We start from the raw sequence: 14,932 nt of genomic DNA, 5'->3' as shown, positions 1-14,932 counted from the left end.
TATATATTGTTCTATTCCGCAGGTCTCGTCAACGGGAAAGAGGCGTCATGTCGCTGCCACTAATATAAATATGAAAAAATATGCGACCCTAGAATCTAGTCAACAACAACTCAAATTGGACCTGAAGCCAACTTCTAAAAAGATCGTTAGCTCCACGCTCGAATGCACTTTATCATGCGTGTTCCTGCGAGAGGGCAAGGCGACGTAAGTGTGCGCTTTAATTTCATTCACGCGCTGCTAATTAACTTCATAAGCTTGCCGGAAGCACGTACCATTTATGTAGCTAAATGTTATTCAAATGAGGTAGAGATATTAAATAATACGTTCTAGAGCTGACGCACTAAATCTGTTAGTTTACCTCAAGATGTCTTGTTATTGAAATGCCATTTATTTGCATTTTCAATGAATATTTGTTCACTAATTCTATCCGTTTACCCATTGTACTTATTTACTAATTTTTAACGCAATGTGAAGAAACTGATGAAAAATTAACAGTCTCTTAACTTTTCTAGGGACGAGGATATGCAAAGTATGGCTAGTTTAATGTCGGTTAATAACAATAGCGACATTGCGCCGTTAGATGATTTTGATAACGAAGATATACCTGAAGACGTTGAAGAAGTGTCGGTAAAAAATTTGGACGAGATTTTAGATATTTCAACTCAGCTTGATTTAATGACGAGCAGTCTTACCGAAAGTGAATTACCCAGTACACCTATAAGTGGTGAGCCTCGTTTGTTTTTCGTTTTGAAACTGTTAAACATAAAATTCCTAATTGCTATCTTAATTCTAACTTATTACTTTATCAATTTTATTATAATTTGTGGAACTAAATATACTAATGAAGTACATGATATGTGTACAGTGGCGAGTTTATCAAAGGATGATACGACACCTGTGAACGATGGAGAGCATTTTATACGTGACATTAGTCTAACAGGAATTGGAGATCCCCTGAAAGAAAAATCACCCGTAAAAGATAATGTTGCCGTGGAAAATGAGTACGTATACTGTCGTAGTATTAGACCTGGCGAAATAGCGCGCGCATGCGCTAATAAAGTACAATATTAAAATAATACAATCGGTAGTGATCATTTTAAATATTACTTTTGCAAAGAGTTTACCACGTACTTCTTTCATTTGTAAAGAGCATACTATTTTTGTTGTTAAAGTCTCCTATTATGAGATAGACTCCTAATATAAGATGGCGGAGTTTCTGCTAAATTAATAGGCATCGTCTGTTGGTTTCACCGTGAATTTATTGCCCTTGGAGTGAAGTCTGTTTAGTGAAAAATTGAACGTTAGATCGTGTAATCTGCGCGAAAAGAGATTTGTGATTGAATTTGGACGTTGGAAACCTACTGTCTCATAATAGACTTTCCTCTTACTATTCTAGATAAATGATATAATAATTACAACCTTTCGTTGCAGTAAAAATATTGAGCATAGCACATTGAGACTGCCGCTGCAACCGTTGGATCTTAAAAAGAATGACGCGAATATTCCAAGACTGAAAGAGATTACGCCCGGCCAAGACCTGTTGGAATGGTGTAAGGAAGTCACAAAGGATTATCCCGGCGTCAAAGTCACCAATCTGACGACATCTTGGAGAAACGGAATGGCGTTTTGCGCCATTATTCGTCACTTCAGACCTGATCTGATGTAGGCATTCCTTGACATTCGTCTCGATCGGATACTATAATTGTCAAAGGAGTAGCATTTCATTCTTCGCGCTACCTTTTCTCGGAACAAAATGTCAATAGACACAATCCTGGCAGTGTGCCAGTTATTTTATTCGCGTATTCCATTAATAAACACTTTGAAATCGTCATTGTCTTGCGTCGAGTAACTCGTGCCAACATTTGGGCGATTATTTTTAATGCTGGAAAGGTCGACACGCTTGTACATTTATAGCGGCACGTGCAACAGAATTTCGATTATGTGTTACTTTCAAATTGAATAATAGCCAAAATAAAAACTTGTAGAGACATCGACTCCCTGTTGCCGCACGATGTTAAAGGCAACTGCAAGAAAGCGTTCGACGCGGGTGAGACTCTGGGCATACCCAGAGTTATCGAGCCAGCTGACATGGATATATTAACGGTACCTGATAAATTAGCTGTGATGACGTATTTGTATCAATTGAGAGCGCATTTTACGGGCCACGAATTGGAGGTATATCTACGACATTTTTTTTATGTATTGTAATACTGTATCCAATGGCGCACAATACGAATAACAATATATTGCTTTTTAAAAAAATCTAGGTACATCAAATAGGTAAAACAACAGACGAATCATCTTACATGATTGGCAGATTTAATACAGACAACAACACTGACGTAAGTGTTCAACTGTTTGGGCAGGAGATAATTAATTTACGGAAAAAAGAGCAGATCGATCAGAAAAACAATAAAGCGGAGAGTAACAGACGGTAAATACATTCTCAATGACGTTATGTAATCTGTCAAGTTGCCAGTCCAAAGTGCATTTCTCAGCGGAAATATTTATCAGGAGCAAGATTAGAAATAGAAACTACGTCTCATTATCATAGGTCGAACCCGTTCGATAATAAGAAGGACGATATTTGCATCGACTCGCTAAAAAACAAGCTGCACTTGAGCCTGAACACGGACGGTCAGGATCACGATCAATATAACAAGGACAAATCGCCGTCCAGCGTGAAGGAGGTCAAGGATATCATATTGGCCAGCTCAAAGAGCATCCTGGGCAAGGTGCTGTCGCCGACCAAGGAAAAATACTCGTCGAGGGAGAAGGTACGTAGCGATGCACGGGCTAAGCTCGGGGTCAACCTCGACGTTGCGATTATTCCCGAGTGTTGTCTGGAGAAATGGTCGCGTATAATATCCGCCGGTTAATTCGCGCGCAAGTTTCTTTCGTTGTGAGGAAATGAAATACCAATTTACCGCAGAGCAAGTCTCCGCCGAGAGTGCAACAAGCGCAGCAACGTCCGATACTTATGACACGCCGGCAATTAACCGATCCGTTCGGCTCCGACGACGAAGAGGAGAACATACAGATAATCGACGACAAATGGTCGCAATCGATCTCGCTTACCAAATCGCAAAGTCCGATCCGTGATGTCAGTATATACGAGATTGCGCAGACTGTCGCTTTTTATGCATTCCTTCTGTTATACCTCGCTGCATTAACAATAAACCCATAACGCGCACTGTTTTATCTCTTTCCGTTATTTCTTTTCAGCGGCGGATTGTGTCAAAATGCATTGTCTAAAAGACGTCCGTTACTTCACTTTTTATTCATTATAGGCCAACAGATTGTAAATCGCGCTTCTTGGCGGCAGCGGGATTACGCCTACATAACACACGCGTATATAACTGCATGTAAATATGCATGAGGAAATCGCGCATAATATGTTCCGCGATGCACGAAATGACGTAGATTTGTACGGGCTGTTCCATAAGCTTCGCTTTCAAAATTCCCTGGCGCAAATTTTACTTTAACGTTTTTATTTTTCAACCAATTTTAGTATACATGACTTTATAATTGTTTTTTTTTACTTTCAAGATGTTTGATATTGTGAGTTTACATGCTGTAAAAAATATATCTCTAAGAGATAGACCTCGCAAACTCTTACACATTCCATAACAGAGTGTCTATAAGTATTCCAAGTCAAATTTATTTCAGTAAGATTTAGTTTCTTCTTTTTTGCAGATTTTATACTTTTTTCTTAATGTAACGAGTGTTTGGAAGCAACACAAAAATTTTTTTAATATGTGATGGCATAATTAGAAGATCTAATCGAAAACAATTTGTAAACTTGACAATTTTATGTGATGTAATTACATTATTGCTTTAATAATCTGCGTTTATTGATTTTTCCCGCGTGCGAATATATTCTTAGTCTGAATCGTGTATTCATAAAGAAGCTTTGCAACAATACCGTGACGCAACAAAGCTGCGCAAACATATTGAGAACAGTCTTTTGTAGGACTCGGTAAACTCTGACGATAGAGGAAGTCGAGGTAGTTCCGAATGTCAAGGTGCATCGCCGCCGTATGGAGAACAACGTTCACAACATGTAATTAACAATATTTGCTTTCAATATCGCTTGCTAACGTCATACCATGTCAATATCTTAACAAAACCAAAGTTATTCAAAATAAATTAACGAAAATGTTATATAAACGCTCAATAATCGTACTAATCGTTTAAGGTTGTATGATTTTCTTTTTGTATTAGCCTTTAGCTAGCCGACACGATGAATTACGAGAGCGAGCAAGACAACTCCTAGAACAAGCCAGGAATCAGACGAAGCCATCCGGGTTTGTTTCCCCCACCAGTCCTGTCGAGGTTCTACACTTTTATTTACATAGCGTTAAACAATTTCCTAGTAATCGAACAGTACTGTGGACGTTTAATGTGCCTGTAACTTTGTAGACACAGAACGACGACGAAAGGCAACAGCAGTTGAGGGAAAGGGCGAGACGCTTGATAGCAGAAGTGAAAATGGGCGTCGCTGTGACTCCGAGTCAACTGAACGACGACAACAATAGTGACAGACGATCGATAGACGATCAGAATAATAGCCCTAGACGGAGTATCACGCCGTCGACACCCGGTGATCGGATCAGTATAAAGGTATTGCAAATGATCCATGCGATTTACTTTTTCGATATCTTTTTTTCACTCAATTATGTAACAAGACAATAAATTACAATTAATTCTATAGTCTGAGTACAATGGAAATATATTGGGGAACTCGAGTGTGATAGATGGAGAAAAGAAAACTGGTTCACCTCTGTATTCCTTCTCCAAAATCATTGAAAGAATCTCGCCCGATAAGGGCAGTCCAGACAGAACTCCGTACACACTTCGAGGGGTATGTTAACTTGAATTATTAATTTAGTATAATTTTCCAGTATAATTAAACAAGTTGCGACACTTGTACAGTACTTGAAATGACTTGTACTGAATTGCTTATATTTATCGAGTTTAGTTGGGTAAAGACATGACATCATATATTCAAAACGAGCTCGAAGCACTTGAAAGAGAACAGAATCAGATTGACATACAAGCTGGCAAGCTTGAAAAGCAATTGAGAGCAGCCATGGAGAGCGATAACGAGGACGAAACGGAAAGACTGATGTCTCTATGGTTCACACTTGTTAACAAAAAAAATGCGCTCTTAAGAAGACAGATGCAATTAAACATATTGTAAGTGCTTTAAGCATATTATTCTTCACATATTTTTAATTTCGACTAAAAATTGGATAGGAAGATTATTACAATTTAAAGTTTTAATAAGTGGAACTTTTAATATTTAGGGAAAAAGAAGATGATTTAGAGCGAAGATTTGAGCTCTTGAATCACGAATTAAGAAGCATCCTCGCGGTGGAAGATTGGCGGAAAACACCCGAACAAAAAATGCGTGAAAATTTATTGTTGGAGGAATTAGTGTCTATTGTGAACAAAAGGGATGAATTAGTGCATCATCTCGATACACAAGAGAGAGCGTAAGTGTATAATAGACATCTGTTATGTTATTACTTATTTAAAATTATTAAATTTTGCTCTTTTCAATCATTTCTAGCATTGAGGACGATGACGAAATAGAGCGCGATTTATCTCGCGCTGGACTAGCTCAACGAAACAAAAATTGCGTTGTGCAATGAGGAGTTAATTGTGTATCACGTTTTTTCGATACTATTGTGAAGGTAAGTTATATATTAAATAGTGAGTTTTAAAAAATAAAGAAAATCGGAGGTAAATACAATTAATTTATCAGTTGCATAAGATCATTTAAGTTCTTCTCTTTTCATTAATTTCGATAATTAATTTTACTGTTAAATAAATTTTAAATTAAATTTCTTGATCTTTATTTGTTAAAGTTTTACTAGTTAAATTTCTTTACTTTTATTATTAAATAGCTTTTTGTTAAATAGATTAGAGCTTTTTATTAAATATAGATTAGAGCAGACTAATTTTTAGTACAGCACAATTTATAATAAGCTTTTTTGTTTAATTATTTGAGTGTTATCTATCTTGTCAAAAATTCTTTTATAAGAAATAGTAATCAAAGTACAAATTTTTTACATTTGCAGGCATGACCCATGTTGCTGTGGTGTTGCCAAAAAATCAACAGAATTAGGTGTTGGAGAGCTAAGTGTGACATTTCATGGTTACTAGTTACGAACAGGTCTTTTTTTAGAAATGCATTTTTTTATTGTGCATTGTAGATTAATTTATTAATAGGCAAATCAAAAGAATTTCTCCATTTTTGTTTTTAATACAAGCTCGTCGATCAACAATTCACAACGAAAGCAAGAAAATAATTTAAACGTCGGAAAACGTTGAATCATCAAATAATGATTAAATAATTTTTTGTATGTTATCAAGCACTATATCGATTACATAATATGAGCATTTCATCCTCGAAGTGAAATGTTGCTCGTTAATTGGATTTTGTGCTACGAAATGAAAAATGGTGCAGAACAGTTTACAATCAAGAAGTAAACGGAAAGATATATAATTTTCTTTTTTTTCAAATAAAATATGAGGCGAGCAAAATAAGAGCGCAAATGAAACGGAGCTCGGAAAGAGTGAAAATTAGTGATAAGAATATGACGAGATTCAAGATCTAATTACAAAGCTATTTAGTGTTATATATTTTAAGAGACTTTGTTCATGTATAAATTAGTAGCAGGTTCCAGAGAGTATAAATTGAATACAGTTCTTTCTTGTAAGTGAACTTTAGACATTTGATTTATGTGAGAAATTATTGTATGACTTAATTATTAAGAGATTTAATACCGGAAAGCCAAAGAAAGTTAAAGTGCATTGTTATACAAGAACACGCGAGAGATACGTAAAACGTAATTTAGCAAATATATCTCGCGATATTATCGGTGCAAGTCGATTCACGGAAAAATAATGATGGAACTCTTGCGGAAAGTGAATCATGTCAGCGTTATGTATAGTTTCGTATTCGCAACGGTCGTTCCCGTCGAGCATTCGCATGTACTCTATTTGTGCCATACGAACGAATTGATATACTTTTTACATCCTATTTGACGGGTTTGTACGTGCAGGGCAATGCAACAAATCCGACAATCTTATTGACGGTAAGCAATTTTAAAAGAAACCGTAGACTAATTTTTACTAAGACTAATTCTTATATGTGGTATATCTGCGTGTAATAAGACTATTATGTTGACTATAACTTTCTATAACAAAATGGTGCGTTATATTTAAGTGTTTTGGCTAACGTTATATGTGTATGTAAAAAAAAACCAAATTTGTCCGCTCAAACATTTTTCGGTTTAACGGATCTCGGAGGAAGGGAATTATAACGAATATTACATTTGTTGTTCCTTTTGGAACTGGCTGATAAACTAGTATCATTTTTTTATAACTGCTACAGAAATGTATTTCGACGCGAAATTGTTGATAAATATTGTGACAAAAAGTACATTTTTCAGCACAATTGCTCCGTAATATGGAGAATACAGAGCAGGGTTTACCTACTAAAAGCAATATATGGGATACAGGTGTACATCTACTTTTCATAACACATGATAAAGTTTTATTTCTTAACTCTTTCTTTCATTGTGATTTCATCATGAGGTCACAAATCTAATGTTTAGATATTGAGAAAAATACTCTAATTTTTAAAATATCGATTTCTTTTATTAATGTCCGTAGCATAGGAAAAAATTTGGAAAAGTCATAATTGTGTTTTCATAGAATTCATGAAATAACGAGTTAAAAATAGAGCATATGGAGATTATAGTTGTTTTCTGTGTGTTATGCTTGACAATCACAGTGAATGTTATCCAAATTTTCCACTGAGCAAAGTTTTGAATGTATTTGTCGATGCCATTCTACTTACGATTCAATGTAGTATAATCTTGAAATTGAAATTATGTTGTCTCTGTTGAATAATCTTTGTTGAAATAAATTTTGAATTTTGCGTTAATGTACAACGCTATGTAATTATTAAAACTGTATTACAATATGTATGTGTCGAAGATATTGCGCGGATGCTTGAAATATTGGAGCGTCGATACAATTGCGGACAGTGTGACAATTGATTCGGAGATATGTATATATGTTCCAAGCAGACCATATAAAATCCTTCTGAAAGCATCGTATAATTATCGACACGTATTTAGAGTATATGCAATTAAAGCTTATGAGAACATTGGGGAATTATCTCCTCTTGACATCATAATATATATCTATAATTAAATCGAGTATTGTAGCACTTTAAACAATTTTATATTTTTACTTGTAACTTTGCTCCTTGTATTTTGTTTATTTCCCGCAGAAAATTCGTTAAGCTAGAGTCATAGAATATTGCTGAAGTTGGTCCTTAGTAAAAGAGGAGATAGTTGTTAAAATATATAGGATTGGAACATTGAGAAACAATAGATGTTCTAAGTTGGAAAGTGATCTCTGCTCTGTTAGACCGAATGAATCGCTCATTATACGATCTCATTGTGGAGTTCAATGCATTCTAAAATCTAAATAGGCAAACCAAATGTATATGTATATTATACTGACTTCAACACGGTATTTGAATATCTCGCTGTCTAGGGACAAACGCGACTAGGGGCTATTGGATTAAGCGACAAATAATTTAGCAATAATTTATTATTCTAGTGCCTATGAATACTGGTATGTTTATAAAACTGTAGCACACTGAATTAACTTTAATTTATTTTACTCTGTACTACTATACGAAAGAATTATTGTAAAGATAATCGTTCTTGCCAATGCTATAGTCTTGTGGAGATGTACCGTTCTATTTTCCTTTGCCGATGTTAATCGTAATGTATGTGAGAGTGCGAGCGAACAAAGGAAAAAAAGAAAACGTATCACGCAATATTCGCCATTAATAAGGGAAGACTTATAAAGCACTGCAGAAGGAAACAATAAATATGATGTTGATGATACTAAGAGTGCCATTTTATTCTTATTATAATAATAAACTGCATGTATAAGTCGAATTCTGGGATGAAAATGAAAGCTTTCTGTTTGATATCTTGCGTAAATCAAGTGCTTAAGAGAAAATAATGTGGCATACCATACAAGAGATATAAGGAATAGTTTAAGTTGATAGAAAGCAACAAAATTGTCGAGATAATACGATTTTATTAGCATGTATTTGTGTGATGGCAGTGATGCTATATACACCATGTGTCGTTACACGCTCGTGTGATTCGTGTAATGACTGCTGGTCACCGTCGCGTTGGTAATCGTGACAATGTGTTGACTATATAAATATCAATCGCGCTGTACATTACGAAAAGATAAACAGATTACATATCTATATCGTACACTAGTTAACAATAGAGGCAATGTATCTTACGGACATATTGGCTCTTAAATCTCATCACGGAAATACTTCATCAGACAAAGTTTACCAGACTAATCATTGAATTATGAGAAAAGTTTCTTTGGACATTTAGGTTTGAACGATAATACAATAATCCCACAACTACTATTATATTGTGTATTGGGTTTTTCACCAGCTTTGCTGAAATGAACATCTTCACAAAATTATTATCGCGCCTTCTTTCAATTGTGAATTCTTTGATTTTTCTTGGCTTTGGTATTGATGAACTTGTTGCTATTATTTAAAGACTCGCGTATAACAATAGGTATATTATGGAACATGAAAACTGTAAATAACAGGTACAATGTACTTATCAGAGTTACATTTCCGGTTTCATGCAATGTCAATGGAATTTTTCGATTCGCTATTGGTTACAGAATTCATATCTTTTCTACGTAGTTGGAAGGGAAAAGACCAGTCTTTCCCTTCAGTCTTCCGTGCCACCAACCACCTTCATCTGAAAGAAATATGATTTTAACTTTTAACGCGTAAACCGGAACTAATGCCACAAATGTTTACTTCTGACAAATATATTAATCGATTTCACAATTTCCACTTTGTATCAGTGGAATAAGAAATTCTAGTACGAAATTATATACAGTATCGACTTTGCTCTCTTCTCACGTATGTTGCTGCTCAACTTATCACTTATTATACAAACAAGATCGGATGTAACAACTCACGTTCTTTGAATACTTCCACAATATCGCCTTCCTTGAGCCCTAATTCATCCAGATCTTGCGGCTCGTAGTCGTATAAGGCTCTAACTTTTGGTAATTTCGGAGGCGCCGGTTTCTGAGGAGGCACCCTTCTGTTAGCTACCGCATACGCGGCGCTATCTTCCTTCCTCCTTTCTCGATCCAGCGCGTTGGTCATTTGATTCGCACTCCATTCTTGTGACGTTTGCATTCCTTTATTGAAATGATCAGAAATCTTACTATTATGGTCACCGTTAAGGGGTGGTAACTTGAACCCTTGAGGCTCGTGCGGCGGCGGTGGTTCCGTGGGTGGTGGCGGAAACTTGAGCAAACCTACGAATTATAAAAAGAAAGTATATATTTATTTGAGCGAACTTTTATAAACGCTAATAATATTATCCGTTAATGATAAAATGTTGCCGATGAACGAGCGTGATGGAGAAAGCGCTATTGTTTTCAATTTATACTTTTTTTTAACTTAATACGCTGCTGTCCATTTATTCTGTGAAGACCGAGTAGCGAAATTCTATTTAAAGCGATTTCGCAAACCGTACTGCTTAATGAATTAACATTTTTATCTGCCAAAATATATGCCGCAGCACGTTTCATTCGTTTCTTCGAATTGCATTTATCGAAGCTTACCACGCGGTCCAGCATTGGGATTGATAAGCATGCCCATTACGGCGGTCTGCTGGTTCCGTAGCTTGTTTACGTTGTTCGATTCCATTTGAAACTGCATACAACATGCAGGCATACAACACGCAGGTTGTACATTTGGACGATTAGGTGGAATATTTGGTCTTCCGTTTGAAGTCGTTCGTGAAGAAGTCACAGATCTTGCAGCTGCTACCGGACGAGGAGGTCGCCCGGTTACAATCGTCTGATTATTCTGAGCTACGAGGACTGGAGTTAAGTCGCACAATCGCGGTGCTGGACGACTCTGTCTCGAGACGTTGTGCAAACGAGCGGATGACATCCGTCGGTCCGCATTAGGCTCTGACAAGTCAAAGATACAGATTTATATATTTCTTAGTTAATTATTAAGAGGAAAGCCCTCTATTATGAGATAGTAGGTTTCCAACGTCCAAATTCGATGACAAATCTTTCTTTCGCAACGATTACACGATCCAACAATCAATTTTCCACAAAACGGATTTCACTCCAAGGGCAATAAATTCATGGTGGAACCAACAGATAATGCCTACTAATTTAGCAGAAACTCCGCTATCTCATATTAGGAGGCTATCTCACAATAGGGGACTTTCCTCTCCACAACTGATATTGCGATATTTTTCGCGTGTAACAAAATCGAGAATCGCCTACTGAAACTTACTCGATGTGCTCGGTAAACCTTGACCGATGCTGACACTGAGCATTTTGCCGGATATTTTTAAAATATCCTTATCGCCGTAAATCGTTTGTATAAACTTCACATGCCTCGTTCCACCACCGCCCCAACCTTCCTTCTTCACTTTAAACTCCAAGCTGAAAGTGAATAGTTTAATTTCCATGCGTACGTTAACAATAACGTATGGAAAGTATGAGAAATAACCGTACTCGTTGCTAAACCTGACGTTTAAAAGATGGCCGGTGTCTTCTAGATACTTTTTACTCAGAACGGACAAAAACTCCGTCTTGAATACTGATTCTAACAAGCTGGCGTAGTCCTCTTTTACGTGAATTATTATGAAATTGTCCTGCAATGGAAAATACCGTGAAAATGCGCCCAGCTAGTATACTGTTAGCCCAGAATCGTAAAATAATAGTTACTTGTAGCTTGCTTAATGATACGTGGCTGATTTGATTAAATTGAAGCTTCCTTTTAATAACTTGGATGGACGTGCCCTTTTCGGGGCCTTTCTTTATCTGCTCACGGCCAATCAAATAGAGGCATTTCCCGGTGAGGACGAGATCTCTTCTGCACATCTGTCACACAAAATTACTTGTCGTGCGCAAGTGCTTAAATCTTACGTTTAGAAAGTTAAGAAGTTAGGAAATGAAAAAAAATCCGATGTCATGAAATATCATCAAATGGATTTCCTTGAAATTACGATAGAATGATTTTTACAGAACGCAAATGAAAGGATATTGAAGTTGTCGAGGAATTAACGTTTTTACCTTGAATCTCCTGTCATATTTTTTCACGACTTCGGCGAAGAATACTTTCTCCCGTCTTCCGATTAAACTCATCATCTGCGGCTTGCTGTCCAGCCCTATATAATCGCCTACGAAATTTCTGTTTAGGCTCGCCCGTCTTCGCTCTTTGTGGCCGAAGAGAAGATCAGCGGCTTCCTGTTTCTGCTGCGCCTGTCTCTTCCAGGCAAAGTACTTCTTGAAGGCTTTCTGAATGACTCGCGCATATATGTTGTACTTCCGGTCACGCGCTTCCTCCAGCATGAAGAGCTAAGTAACATATCCTCTAATTAATCTGCTGGCAAAACTCAACTAATCGCATTATTGTTAAAATAACAGATGTATGTGCTCACGGTTTCAGGCGCCTTGATAAAGAGCTTCGATCTGCCGAGCTGATATTGTGATCGATCGATATGAATGCTTCCCAATATCCATTCTATGCCTTGTTTCTCATCGCCGGGCCAACGAGGCCACGTTTCTTTCGTGAGAATCGCGTATCTATGCAGAAACTTGGCGAACGGCCTCCTGTAGGCAAAGCCAGCTCTGCGCACTCTGATATTTTCCTTCAAACCTAGATACTCCACCTAGAATATTTAGATTCCTTGAGTAATTTTGTACAGTTACGGTGGGCAATACGGACGATTCGTTTAAAAATTAAAATTGGCCGCGATAAAGCGATAAAGCGATCGATTTTTATTCAATAATTGTCGATCGAGGTGCACGACGTACGCGATTGTATTTCCAGAACACTCGTGAAATCTGCATATTAAAGCGATTACCATTCTAACAATGAGCTACAGGAACTGTGCCGTATTGACTTTCTCGAACGAAACAAATTTCAACGCTACCCAAAGAAGGAAAGAAACGTTACGTATAATTGCTCTGAACGTATTTGTCTGACACACTTGGCTGGAATGACACATTGTCGGGCTCAAGCTGAGATAAACCAGACTGTATATAGAAAATCCCTTTGTTTTCTCATTTACCTTCGTGCTTTATGTGCCCGAGGGTTTACAAATATTATCCATTGACTTCGGTCCAAGTATGAAGTTAATGTTTGTGATAAATGCGAATGCCACTAGACAAGCTATACCTGATGCTTGACTCTCAGATGATCCCAATCGCGCGGTTTCTTCGTTTCATTCGGCTTGATGCACCGAATGTAATGCGGCGTGCATTTCATCAGCTGGCCGACCAAGCGACTGGCTTGATTTCTGATTTTACTGCCCGCGGTGGTTGGCCTGGACTTGAGGGTTTTCGTTTTGCCGGCGTTCTCTCGCGGATAAAGCTCACACACCAAGGAACTGTAAGGTAAAATCCTCTTTTCTTTACCTTTTCAAGTTCAGCCGTTGTTGCAACAATACTTATTATATGCAGCGTTGAAGAAATTTTCAAATACGTCTATAGAATACTTCTAGAGAGGAATAAGCGACGATTGGATTGAAGGTTTATCGCGTCATTAATTCGACCTAAAAGTCTAATCTACAATGTGCTCTCTGCGTCTAGAAACATTCTATTTTGTATAATCAATAAATACGATTTAAAAAATTGTGCAAGTTGATAAATTATATATTATACATTGAGTAATCGTACACTGTCGACAAATTTTTTAAACGTTTTGTTTTGCTTATATAAAATAGAATGTTTTTAGATGCAGAAAGCACATTGTAGATTAGAGTAAAGTCTTATTGGCAATTTCCGTGTATCTGTTGAAAAATTTCGCATATGCAGTTCTTATATAAATAAACTCGCGTAATTGACCGGTGGTTTTGAATTACGTGACGGTTATGTTAAGTCATTTACGTAATGGTCTTCAGTAGCTGGACAAGAAACCGACTGCAAATGTTAACTTGAAACACTATTCTGCATTAGTTCGGGTTATCGAAAAATATTCAATACAATTGATATCGAAACTACCGCGAGTTTGAAAAGGAACCTTGAATTTTATTTATCTTTCTCTCGAGAGACCCGGTAAGTTTCGTTATTAATTAATTAATTTTCGTTTTCTCCTATTACGGTTAGTATTTTTTTTAAATTTATTCCGTTTTGTTTCCAACGCATTGCATGTTACTTCTTTCAACTTTTGTAGAGATTTAATTTACATTGAAGATGATCTGAAAGGGATCGAAACGTTTGTGAATCAACGTTCTGAATTTTTTGAATTTTAATTTTAAATGTCATTGACGACGGAAAAAGACTACGACTCAATCTTTTCGTACGGCTCACATTAGCCTTCCTTACTCTTCATCGATTACTTATCTTTGGGGTCTATCAAGACAAACTTGCATAAGTGCGTAAGCATATGCATAAAGAAATTGATTGGTTTATTTCCTTACGCATGCACTTATGGCCCAATCAGATTCCTTACGCATATGTTAGATGTGCTATGCAAGTTTGTCTGGATAGACTCTTAGGCCCGGTTTCACCAACGTCGCTTAACCATAAGCTTAGTTTAATTCGTTCTTTGTCTTTTTTCAACTGTTACTTTAGGAAAGAGACAAATACGAATTAAACTAAGATTATAGTTAAGCGACGTTTGATGAAACCGGGCCTTAGTCAGCCTTCTCTAGTCTCGCGCTCTCGTCATCAGACATTCGAAATCGGCCGGAACGTGAATGCGGGCTGATTAATTCTTGTCAAGCGGATTACTTACGCGAACTTTCGGAATAATTTGTCACGCGGACAATCGATAGTTGTACGCTAACGGCCTTCGGGATCG

General features: G+C 36.9%; 2 protein-coding genes across 6 annotated transcripts in view; one reads left to right on the top strand and one right to left on the bottom strand.

Moving 5' to 3' along the window:
• Positions 1-8,945, top strand: part of LOC105563453 (EH domain-binding protein 1) — an 11,914-nt gene extending 2,969 nt beyond the window's left edge. For 2 of the 5 annotated variants that reach the window (XM_012015061.1, XM_012015065.1), the window contains 16 exons: positions 23-204; positions 513-724; positions 866-1,001; positions 1,432-1,662; positions 1,986-2,175; positions 2,268-2,434; positions 2,555-2,777; positions 2,933-3,103; positions 3,974-4,063; positions 4,225-4,335; positions 4,423-4,623; positions 4,715-4,864; positions 4,982-5,199; positions 5,310-5,498; positions 5,576-5,699; positions 6,087-8,945. In XM_012015061.1, the coding sequence (XP_011870451.1) occupies positions 23-204; positions 513-724; positions 866-1,001; positions 1,432-1,662; positions 1,986-2,175; positions 2,268-2,434; positions 2,555-2,777; positions 2,933-3,103; positions 3,974-4,063; positions 4,225-4,335; positions 4,423-4,623; positions 4,715-4,864; positions 4,982-5,199; positions 5,310-5,498; positions 5,576-5,657 (2,553 nt within the window). In that variant the 3' untranslated portion in view covers positions 5,658-5,699; positions 6,087-8,945. The remainder of the gene's footprint in view (positions 1-22; positions 205-512; positions 725-865; positions 1,002-1,431; positions 1,663-1,985; positions 2,176-2,267; positions 2,435-2,554; positions 2,778-2,932; positions 3,104-3,973; positions 4,064-4,224; positions 4,336-4,422; positions 4,624-4,714; positions 4,865-4,981; positions 5,200-5,309; positions 5,499-5,575; positions 5,700-6,086) is intronic. The other 3 variants (XM_012015063.1, XM_012015062.1, XM_012015064.1) reach the window with 3 other exon arrangements.
• Positions 8,946-9,118: 173 nt separating this feature from the next.
• The window catches only part of LOC105563451 (unconventional myosin-Ie-like), a 40,193-nt gene continuing 34,379 nt past the window's right edge, over positions 9,119-14,932 (bottom strand). The window contains exons 13-21 of the mRNA XM_012015059.1: positions 13,307-13,517; positions 12,567-12,797; positions 12,199-12,483; positions 11,851-12,006; positions 11,638-11,777; positions 11,414-11,565; positions 10,723-11,076; positions 10,066-10,413; positions 9,119-9,839 (exon numbers count right to left, since the gene is read on the bottom strand). Of these exons, the coding sequence (XP_011870449.1) occupies positions 9,763-9,839; positions 10,066-10,413; positions 10,723-11,076; positions 11,414-11,565; positions 11,638-11,777; positions 11,851-12,006; positions 12,199-12,483; positions 12,567-12,797; positions 13,307-13,517 (1,954 nt within the window). The 3' untranslated portion in view covers positions 9,119-9,762. The remainder of the gene's footprint in view (positions 9,840-10,065; positions 10,414-10,722; positions 11,077-11,413; positions 11,566-11,637; positions 11,778-11,850; positions 12,007-12,198; positions 12,484-12,566; positions 12,798-13,306; positions 13,518-14,932) is intronic.

The sequence above is a fragment of the Vollenhovia emeryi genome, unplaced genomic scaffold (genome assembly GCF_000949405.1).
Source record: "Vollenhovia emeryi isolate VEMERY1.0 unplaced genomic scaffold, V.emery_V1.0 DF939175.1, whole genome shotgun sequence".
NCBI lineage: Eukaryota > Metazoa > Arthropoda > Insecta > Hymenoptera > Formicidae > Vollenhovia > Vollenhovia emeryi.
The sequence above is the reverse complement of the archived record's forward strand: the minus strand, read 5'-3'. Positions and strand labels throughout refer to the sequence as shown.